The 11,878-nt window shown below is 44.0% G+C and overlaps 1 protein-coding gene across 1 annotated transcript; it reads left to right on the top strand.

The window, feature by feature from the left end:
- The first annotated feature begins 213 nt into the window (after positions 1-213).
- CIAO2B (cytosolic iron-sulfur assembly component 2B) lies at positions 214-3,426 on the top strand. The gene is made up of 5 exons (XM_075266506.1): positions 214-405; positions 768-845; positions 1,102-1,227; positions 1,758-1,803; positions 2,761-3,426. Exons 1-5 carry the CDS (start codon positions 277-279, stop codon positions 2,856-2,858), a joined length of 477 nt encoding a protein of 158 aa, XP_075122607.1. The 5' UTR covers positions 214-276; the 3' UTR covers positions 2,859-3,426.
- Positions 3,427-11,878: the final 8,452 nt, after the last annotated feature.

The raw sequence follows: 11,878 nt of genomic DNA, 5'->3' as shown, positions 1-11,878 counted from the left end.
GTGCTATGGAGCTACAGTCTATCCTGGAGCATAGAAGGGGCGGAGTTTTGTGTTCAGCAGCGGATACTGATGAAGAGGTCTCACCTTGTCAATCACATGTAGCCCCTCCCGCCTTTACTCCAGTACTACCGACACCATGTAGAATGACTTCCCGACTGTGTGACCAATGAGAGCGCAGGGACTGGTTAGCGCTCCAATCGGGAGACAGATATCGTGTCACATGACTAAAGCATGTTTGTCCTCGCTGTGTGTTAGTGTGCACGGTGCGGCCGGGACATGGTGGGCAGCAGTCAGCTTGAGAACGCCAACCCGCTCATCTACCAGCGAAGCGGGGAGCGGCAGGTGACGGCGCAGGACGAGGATGAGGAGCAGCATGACAAGATCGACGACAGGGAGATTTTTGATATCCTGACGATTGTATTGATCGTACGACCTGATCGTTTGCGATCACTTAAAGGGGAAGTCCATCTTCACCTAATCTTTTGCAGGTTCTCAGTAACTCTTCATTAGAGGGTATCACTGTGACCGGCGGCAGCCAGTGGGCTCAGGGGTGTGCAGACTAGGTGACAATTTGTGATAAACTTCACTTGATCAGCTGACTGTAAGGCCACGCCCCTTTCTATTCTCTCTGCTTGCTGTCAGTGAATTGGAACATTCCTGATTGTGTTCAGTGGCTGACAGTCCTCTGCAGGCCGAGTATTCTCACAGCTGGGGGTCTGTTACAGTGTGACATGTTTGCAATATGAAGTTTCCTTAACTTGTTACATCTCATCCGCTCTATCAATGACCCGGAGCATCCGCTGAGCCTGGAGGAGCTGAACGTGGTGGAGGAGATCAGGGTGAAGGTGCGCCATTCAATCAACTGCCTTATACACTAGTCACAGCCAAAGCTGCACTTACAATTGTTCTGATTTTAAGTCTGGCTCAGACTGTAGGAATTGTGCAGCTTGCCACAGTATTGCTGAGCTCTGCTGCATTGCATCGTGAGGGACCAACAGGGGGCAGTGGTGGCTTGTGACAACCTGCAGCAACGTTAGACTTTTATTGTTTGCAGCTTTGGATGTGACTGGAGTAGATGACCACCAAATTGTTGTGTTACAGGTTAGTGATGAGGAGAGCACGGTGTCCGTGGAGTTCACCCCCACCATCCCGCACTGCAGCATGGCCACCCTGATCGGCCTCTCCATTAAAGTCAAACTCCTGCGTTCCCTACCCGAGAGGTTTAAGGTGAGTTGCCCCCATGTTGTTAAAGGGGTATTCCAACTATGCCTTTAAGACTTGCCATAAATTTTTGAATGAAGGGGCTACATGGATAGATAAAGCTCAGCATCACTCCTAGTGGTTGAAGCTGGTATTACAACTGCAGTGACGGGGCTGGAGCTGGGGGGGCGCTGTCTTGGAGACAAAGAGCTAGATCCCGATAATGTTTAGCTAGTGATCAGCGGGGCCCCCAACAGCTGACTCTATGACATGGGAGGGGGCTCTGCTCACAATGCCAGGCACAATGGCCGGTTTATTCAGACGTGACTCCCTGCATAGCTTGTGCTCATACACGGCAGCCAATCAGAAAAAGCAGAGCTGTAGTATAAAGTATAGGGGATGGAAATGCAGCATCGCCGTCCAATAGACATTACAGGTATGCTGAGTCACTGGTCTAATGGAGCAGCGCTGCAGTGTAAAGTATGGCAGTGTATTACACACGATGGAAGCCATTTAAAGTGACGCTACACTACTAACTATTGTTGTGTTACCTGCAGGTGGACGTTCACATTACGCCGGGTACGCATGCCTCTGAACACGCAGGTGAGAATTCTGGGGAATTCATAGGGATGGGTGTGAACAGGAAGCAGCGGGATAAAGGGAAACAGAAGTCTATTCCAAAAACAGCGCCACCTCTGTCTATAGGTCATGTGTGGGATTGCATCTCGGTCCAGTCCTCTTCAATGAAAGTGAGCTGCAATACCAGACACAACCCCATAGACTGGGGGGTGCTATTTAGCTATGTCTTTGTAATCCTGTACTACCCCTTAAAGGGCCACACCACCTACAGCCAACCAGCTTACAGCCCTAGAGGTGACGATTAACCAGTTACTGACCACGCCTTGACTATATACATTGAGCGGCAGCTAACTGACGCTGCAAAGACGCACCTGTATATCTCTGCAGGGGTCACAGCTGTGAGTGACCCCCTCTGCTTTCCTGATCCCTGTATACACAGTCACTCTTCTGTATACAGCCAATCTGAGGGTCATGTGATCCGCTAGGAGCTGCTGGGTCCTAGAGGGTCCAGATCAGCTCTGCAGTGTATACTACTAGGCAAAAAAAAAAGCGCAAAATTTTCCCAGACATAAAAAAGAGGAAGAAGATGCAAAAATAATAAGGACGTAACAATAAAACTCAAAGTATTACCGGAAAATTCCCAAAATTATGCAAATAACTAACGAGAAAGCGTTCTAGCCTTCAAAATCGCATGTACGAAAGAGCCTGAGAAGGTGTCTGGTCATCAAGTGGTTAATCCGGGATGGCGCCATTTACAATAACTGCTGATCTTGACATGACATGGTGTTTATTCTCTAGTCACATCCGAAGCTTCTGCTTGTTCAGCGGCTATACACAGTCTGTGGGAGATGTAGGGATTCTAAGATCCTTTCTTACATCACAGAATGGTTTGCAGCTTTGGATGTGACTGGAGTATGAGATCTCACCTACACGATCAGCAGCGTCTGTCATTTTTATCCATTTTCCGTTGTCTCCCTCCAGTCAATAAACAGCTGGCGGACAAGGAGCGCGTGGCGGCCGCCCTGGAGAATTCCCATCTGCTGGAAGTTGTCAACCAGTGCCTGTCGGCGAGGTCTTAGACTCCGCCCACTCCGGGGCATCGGATCCTGACTGTTTACAAGAGCCTGCTGCTGTCATGTGTGTAATATAGCGCCCTCTGCTGTTTTAACATATTCTGTTTATATTTAGTTTTACACTTGTGTTCATTTTTTTTTTTACAAAGTCAGAGCAACCAGATAAAATTCTGCATGTCTGCAGCCACCACTAGAGGGCGATAACTGCATACAGATAAATACAGCTTCTATTGAGTTTAAAGGGGTTGGTCAGGATTTTTTTTTTTTATAGTATAGGACAGCTGATCTGCGCAGGGGCCAACCATCTAACCCCCTACTGTGATGATGTGTTTATGGCCTATCCAAAAGATAATCTGGAAAAAAAAAAATCTGGCCAATCCCTTGTATATGCGGTGAGCTCCCCCTAGTGGCAGCGTCGGGCACACACAATTGTATCTTTTCTATATCGGCTTATACAGGGGGTGTATACAGATAAGAAGACACATAAAAGCTTCCTCCTAGAAGTGAATATTTTTTTGCTAGTTTTTATATCTAGTTTTTTTTCTTCTTAATATATTTTTGAAATTAAAGGAATTAAAATCACCAACGCTCTATTCTTAAATAATACAACGCTTGGTAAAGGAACGCGACATAAAAAATACTAGAAAAAAAAAAAAAAATTCTTTGCGACCTCAGTCATGAAGACCTCAGCTTCTACCTGTCTCCTCCTGGATTTCTACTAGTTTCAGCACAGTTTGGCTCTCTACTGTTGTGTGGGCGGTGCCAGACTACCTGCTTGAGCCAAAGACCGCCCACTTGACAGCTTTTGGGTACGACACCGATTACTCAGGAACGGCAGGGGCTAGTGGAAAATTCTTACATACCGTAGTGGAGGGGCTGCTGTTGAAGAATTAAGAGGTGTTGAAATTGCCCCTTTAATGGGTACCACGTCGGAATAGCCTTAAGAAAGGCTATTCTTCTCCTACCTTTCGTTGTCTTCTCCGCGCCGCCATTTGCCTACAATCCCAATTTGTAAATTAGCTCTCTTGCAGCACTGGGGGTGGGCCCCAGCGCTTAGACAGCACTGGGGGTGTCCCCAATGCTGCGAGAGAACTCTTTCCAGCGCCGCCGCCTCTTCTCCAGCAGCGTCATCTTCAGCCTCTTCTTCCGGCCGTGGCTTGTAACTTCTAAGGCCTCGGGCCTTGGGCAGAGCAAACTGCGCATGCCAACAGGCCACAAGAAAATGGCCGCTTGCACAGTATTGTAAGCGGCCGTTTTCTCGTGGCCTGTGGGCATGCGCAGTCTGCTCTGCCCGAGGCCTTAGAAGTTACAAGCCACGGCTGGAAGAAGATGCTGAAGATGACGCTGCTGAAGAAGAGGCGGCGGCACTGGAGAGAGTTCTCTCGCAACATTGGGGACACCCCCATTGCTGTCTGAGCGCTGGGGCCCGCCCCCAGTGCTGCGAGAGAGCTAATTTACATACTGAGAAAGACCGGGATTGTAGGCGAACGGTGGCGTGGAGAAGACTTAGAAAGGTAGGAGAAGAATAGCCTTTCTTAAGGCTATTTCGACGTGGTGCCTAGAAAAAATTGTCTGACTGTTAGGATCCCTTTAAAGTACATTTCTATCATAATTCTGCAACATGTAAACTTGCCCCCAATTCCACCCCCAGATAGAAATGTTGGATTGCTGCAACATTCTACCTTCCGGTTTTGTCTCAGGCTGATAAGTAAATGGTGTGGTCTGATCAGACGCTGGGTCTTGCCACAAGAGGGCATAAAGGCTCTGAGGTTACTTTTGGGTAGTGTACCTCTTGTCATAAGATTGTTGACTGCAAGATATTCTTCCACGATGCAATTGAAAACATTTGGACTTAGAGGAGGATGGAAGTTTCAATTGATCGCCGCCATCTATCTGATGACATCCAGACACAGGGGGGCGCTTTCATAACAACCCCTGTCTCTGACCGCACCATTTCAGGCATGGTGTGTCCCGGCGCCCGTTACATGTCCTGCAGTTGACAACAGTCACCTACGTCTGCTTTAATGTCGCGAACAAGAAACCTGGACTGTACAGACTGGAGCCGTGTTGGCCACATGAAGGCAGGACAGGAGAACTGCTGGAGCCCCTTGTCATGGAGGGGGTCCTCAATGGGGTGGAACATGAAAGAGCCGCAGATTTGGAGTGAGGAGCAGGGAAGCTGTGATGTGGCCAAAAACTCCACCACAATGGGGTTGTATCACCAATTTCCCTGGTCTATCAGTTATAAACTTGCAGGTTTTTGGGGTGACGTGTTTTGGAGGCCGTGCCCATGACGTGTGAACAAGATCTTGTTACAATGTATCAGTATAGGTAAGAGGTGGCAGCTGGGAGGTCCCTGTACAGAGAATGGTCTGCGCAGATACATGGTGACAAACCTTCAGCTGTGTGAACAGGACTAGGCCAGCAAAGTCTCAAACACATTAGCAGTAAGAAGAAAGTATAAAGTGGTAAAAGAACGAAACGTAAAGTTCTTAGAGTTACAGAAGGTATACAATGAGGGAGCGGGACTGGAAAACAAGAGGTAAGGCCGAGCTCACATCTGTGCTGGAGACTCCATCGTAGAGAGAAATCCTGCACGAAGGAGTCTCCTCTCCGCTGTTTTCAATGGGGTTTGCCGGTCTCCCTGGGTTGTTTTAGTGGTCCGTTTACTTGGGAGTCCCAGTAGCCCAGAACCTAGGATAAGTCAAGAATTATTACCTCACTGTATATTGTCTGTATATATTTTCATTTTCAACTAAGACCAGCAGATGGCGATGTCTGACAGAGGAATAGCCAAGTGAGTATTAAACTTACAATATACTGGATATATACAGTATATATATATATATATATATATATATATATATATATATATATATATATATATATATATAACTATCCCAGCCATGTACAGCCGGTATAACCTGGGTATCTCCTGTATATAATTGTATATGTACAGCCGGTATAACCTGGGTATCTCCTGTATATAATTGTATATGTACAGCCGGTATAACCTGGGTATCTCCTGTATATAATTGTATATGTACAGCCGGTATAACCTGGGTATCTCCTGTATATAATTGTATATGTACAGCCGGTATAACCTGGGTATCTCCTGTATATAATTGTATATGTACAGCCGGTATAACCTGGGTATCTCCTGTATATAATTGTATATGTACAGCCGGTATAACCTGGGTATCTCCTGTATATAATTGTATATGTACAGCCGGTATAACCTGGGTATCTCCTGTATATAATATATGTACTGCTGGTATAACCTGGATATCTCCTGTATATAATATATATGTACTGCTGGTATAACCTGGGTATCTCCTGTATATAATATATGTACTGCTGGTATAACCTGGGTATCTCCTGTATATAATATATATGTACTGCTGGTATAACCTGGGTATCTCCTGTATATAATATATATGTACTGCTGGTATAACCTGGGTATCTCCTGTATATAATTGTATATGTACAGCCGGTATAACCTGGGTATCTCCTGTATATAATTGTATATGTACAGCCGGTATAACCTGGGTATCTCCTGTATATAATTGTATATGTACAGCCGGTATAACCTGGGTATCTCCTGTATATAATTGTATATGTACAGCCGGTATAACCTGGGTATCTCCTGTATATAATTGTATATGTACAGCCGGTATAACCTGGGTATCTCCTGTATATAATATATGTACTGCTGGTATAACCTGGATATCTCCTGTATATAATATATATGTACTGCTGGTATAACCTGGGTATCTCCTGTATATAATATATGTACTGCTGGTATAACCTGGGTATCTCCTGTATATAATATATGTACTGCTGGTATAACCTGGGTATCTCCTGTATATAATATATATGTACTGCTGGTATAACCTGGGTATCTCCTGTATATAATATATATGTACAGCCGGTATAACCTGGGTATCTCCTGTATATAATATATATGTACAGCTGGTATAACCTGAGTATCTCCTGTATATAATATATATGTACAGCTGGTATAACCTGGGTATCTCCTGTATATAATATATATGTACAGCGGGTATAAACTGGGTATCTCCTGTATATAATTATATATGTACAGCCGGTATAACCTGGGTATCTCCTGTATATAATTATATATGTACTGCTGGTATAACCTGGGTATCTCCTGTATATAATTCTATATGTACAGCCGGTATAACCTGGGTATCTCCTGTATATCCTATTAATATTATAAATGTGAAAGTTTGTGGGTTTGTGTGTTTGCATGTTCGGATGTTTGTTCCTCAATCACGGAAAAACCGCTCCACCGATTTGGCTGAAATTTTCCACAAACATAGTTAATACACCCGATTAAATAATAGGCTACTTTTTGTCACAATAGCGCACATACGTTTTTCCCAGGACCCCCACAAAACCCAAACTCACACCACTATCTCTGCAATCTCACACACTTTGGACCCCGATTTGGCTGAAATTTTCCACAAACATAGTCCCTACACTCGATTGCGCAATAGGCTACTTTTCCTCACAATAGCGCACATACGTTTTTCCCAGGACCCTTTGGATGTTCGGATGTTTGGCGGTCAATCACGCAAAAACCGCTTCACCGATTTGGCTGAAATTTTCCACAAACATAGTCACTACACTCGATTAAACAATAGGCTACTTTTCGTCACAATAGCGCACATACGTTTGTGCCAGGACCCCCACAAAACCCAAACTCACACCACCATCTCTGCAATCTCACACACTTTGGACCATAGCAAGCCACAAAATTCATATTGCCCTCTACAGCCTCGCCCCTAACCCCACACAATATACATATACTTTACCACTTTGCCCCTCACCTTAACGATTCTCTAGGAGGCGCTCTTTAACGCTCCGGAGCAGCCATGTTTGCCCCCACCACTCTGACAATCCGCGACACCACCCACCCATGTCAATACCCCTAGGCGGTCTAATAAATGCAAAAAAAAAGTTAAAAAAAAGTAAAAAAAAATATAAAAAAAAATAAATAAAAAGGATTAAAAATTCAAATCACCCCCCTTTCCCTAGAACACATATAAAAGTAGTTAAAAACTGTGAAATACATACATGTTAGGTATCCCCGCGTCCGAAATCGCCCGCTCTACAAAGTTATACAAATATTTTTCCTGTTCGGTAAACGCCGTAGCGGGAAAAATGGTCAAAAGTGCCAAACTGCCATTTTTTCACTGTTTTGATTCTGCTAAAAATTTGAATAAAAAGTGATCAAAGCAATAACATTTCCCAAAAATGGTAGAACTACAAAGTACACCCGTTCCCGCAAAAAAAGACGCCCTATACATCCCCGTACACGCAAGTATAAAAAAGTTACGGCTGTCGGAATATGGCGAGTTTTCAAAAAATAATTTTTTTAACACAGTTTTGGATTTTTTTAAGGGGTCAAAATGTAAATAAAACCATATAAATTTGGTATCCCCGGAATCATAACGAAACACAGAATACAGGGGACATGTCATTTTGGTTGCACAGTGAACGCCATAAAACCAAAGCCCGTAAGAAAGTCGCAGAAATGCATTTTTTCTTCAAATCCACCCCATTTTGAATTTTTTCCCTGCTTCCCAGTACATTATATACAATAAATAATGGTGGCATCATGAAGAAAAATTTGTCCCAGGAAAAATTAAGATCTCATATGGCTCTGGGAGCGGAGAAATAAAAAAGTTATGGGGTTTAGAAGGAGGGGAGTCAAAAACGAAAATCAAAAAATGCCATCGGCGGGAAAGGGTTAACTTCAAATACTTCTGTCCCAAAGTCACTATGTAGAGTTTCTCACAACACCGTATATATAGCAGCTCAAATACAAAGTAACTGCAACACAAAAGTCTCACGTATTCTCTGAATTACAGCAAAAACAAGATACAAACTTACATTTCATATCCCATACCATATACACACTACGAAAACCTTACCCCCGCCTGTATATACCCACTTCTACAATGACCACAGACGAAGTCGCGGGTACCAGCTAGTAATATATATATGTACAGCCGGTATAACCTGGGTATCTCCTGTATATAATACAAAAGCTTATATTGACAGTTAGAATGAGTTAATGCAGCGTTGCAATATTTGCAGTGTTGACCCTTCTTCTTCAGGACCTCTGCAATTCTCCCTGGCAGCTCTCAATCATCTTCTGGACCAAATCCTGACTGATAGCCGTCCATTCTTGCACAATCAATGCTTGCATTTTGTGAGAATTTGTAGGTTTTTGTTTGTCCACCTGTTTCTTGATGATTGACCACAAGTTCTCAATGGGATTAAGATCTGGGGAGTTTCCAGGCCATGGACCCAAAATCTCTCTGTTTTGTTCCCTGAGCCATTTAGTTCTCACCTTTGCTTTATGGCAAGTTGCTCCATCATGCTGGAAAAGTCATTGTTGATGGCCAGACTGCTCTTGGACGGTTGGGAGAAGTTGATCTTGGAGGACATTCTGGTCCCATTCTTTATTCATGGCTGTGTTTTTAGGCAAGACTGTGAGAGAGTCGATTCCCTTGGCTGAGAAGCAACCCCACACATGAATGGTTTCAGGATGCTTTACAGTTGGCATGAGACAAGACTGGTGGTAGCGCTCACCTCGTCTTCTCCGAATAAGCTGTTTTCCAGATGTCCCAAACAATCGAAAAGGGGATTCATCAGAGAAAATGACTTTACCCCAGTCCTCAGCAGTCCACTCCCTGTACCTTTTGCAGAATATCAGTCTGACCCTGATGTTTTTTCTGGAGAGAAGTGGCTTCTTTGCTTCCCTTCTTGAGACCAGGCCTTGCTCCAAGAGTTTCCACCTCACAGTGCGTGCAGATGCACTCACACCTGCCTGCTGCCATTCCTGAGCAAGCTCTGCACTGCTGGTAGCCCGATCCCGCAGCTGAAACACTTTTAAGAGACGGTCCTGGCGCTTGCTGGTCTTTCTTGGGCGCCCTGGAGCCTTTTTGCCAACAATGGAACCTCTCTCCTTGAAGTTCTTGATGATGCGATAGATTGCTGACTGAGGTGCAATCTTTCTAGCTGCGATACTCTTCCCTGTTAGGCCATTTTTGTGCAGTGCAATGATGACTGCACGTGTTTCTTTAGAGATAACCATGGTTAACAGAAGAGAAACAATGATGCCAAGCACCAGCCTCCTTTTAAAGTGTCCAGTGGTGTCATTCTTACTTAATCATGACAGATTGATCTCCAGCCCTGTCCTCATCAACATCCAGACCTGTGGTAATAGAGCAATCACTGAAACGATGTTAGCTGGTCCTTTTAAGGCAGGGCTGCAATGATGTTGAAATGTGTTTTGGGGGATAAAGTTCATTTTCTAGGCAAATATTGACTTTGCAAGTAATTGCTGTTAAGCTGATCACTCTTTATAACATTCTGGAGTATATGCAAATTGCCATTAGAAAAACTGAAGCAGTAGACTTTGTAAAAATTAATATTTGTATCATTCTCAAAACTTTTGGCCATGACTGTACAGCCGGTATAACCTGGGTATCTCCTGTATATAATATATATGTACAGCCAGTATAACCTGGGTATCTCCTGTATATAATATATATGTACAGCTGGTATATCCTGGGTATCTCCTGTATATAATATATATGTACAGCCAGTATAACCTGGGTATCTCCTGTATATAATATATATGTACAGCTGGTATAACCTGGGTATCTCCTGTATATAATATATATGTACAGCTGGTATAACCTGGGTATCTCCTGTATATAATATATATGTACAGCTGGTATATAGTATCAGGATATAGGTGTGTCAGGCGCCAGGTGTGAAGCACCTGCAGTAAACACTATTTGGTTCACATGACAGCAGACACCTCACCACCCCGGGGCACAGAATTCATCTAAGAACAAGGACCTGCCCCACCAGATTTATGTCCCCCAGACAGGTGCGGGGTCCTAACACCTCATCCATTATTGTTCCTGTCCTCCAGGGGAACAACCTGCTATAGAATGGATTCCTCTCTGTGGGCTGTTCCTTACTGACAGCTATATACCCATTTACTGACACATTTACTAACTATAATGTCCTCTCTGATATTTCCCGAACTTAGTTTCTTGCACTAGATCTTGTACTCCAATTAATTTCCTGTCTGTACAGCTGGTGGCGCTGTTGCATTGCTATCTATGTCACTGTAAAGTGGTGAACAGCGGTACTGCAGCAGGCAAATGGACCTGGATTGATTTTCCTATTTTTGTTACAGTGTTTTTGGCAGATTTTTGATTCTAGGAGTGAGATGAATGGTTTCTATATCCTTCAGTCTTTAATCTGCAGCAGATGGGGCGGAAGGTCTACGGTAACTCTGAGAATCAGAACGCGATTACCCTCCAGCGGTCACGAAACACAGTCAGAGCTTTGGGAACCTGCCCATGTCTAGGAGGCAGGAATGTAAATAGTTAATTCTTTATAAGTGCCCAAGATGCTGACGCCATCTTTATACACTTCTGAGATGGAGCAAAAGTTGCTTTCTCTATGCAGACATGTTTGTTACATTATACTGCCCCCTATGTGCCACAGTGTGGAGCTAAATAATACAATTTAGACTCCACCCTTAGAGGGCGCTCACTCCATACTATAGATACAAGACATTGTACTTAATAGTAAATCATTAGAGGAGCTCCCTCTAGTGGTGACTCCAGGCACATAGAATTTTCTCATTTCCTTCAGTGTCTATGCAGAGGGTTTGGAGCTTTGTATCAGAACTTGGTCGGTAAATCTGTGTGGTGTTATGAATATGGCCAAAGACATGAAGACCCCTAGAAAGTACAGGAGTATATAGATTCTATATAGCTGGGAGAAGTATTAGGGTTCCCCTTTACACCGAGCAGAGATCTTGACAATTGTATGTGAATGTTTTCTTTTCATAAGGGTTAAGCTTTCTTTATATAGCAGCAGACATCCCCTTTAAGGCGGCCTTGTGCTGTGTGTATAATCTAGTGTGTTACATAATGTTACAGGCTGAGTGCTCAGCGCCAGACGGC

Source organism: Leptodactylus fuscus, chromosome 3 (assembly GCF_031893055.1).
Source record: "Leptodactylus fuscus isolate aLepFus1 chromosome 3, aLepFus1.hap2, whole genome shotgun sequence".
Lineage (NCBI taxonomy): Eukaryota > Metazoa > Chordata > Amphibia > Anura > Leptodactylidae > Leptodactylus > Leptodactylus fuscus.
Note: the sequence above shows the minus strand (reverse complement) of the source record. Positions and strands in the feature narration are given on the sequence as shown.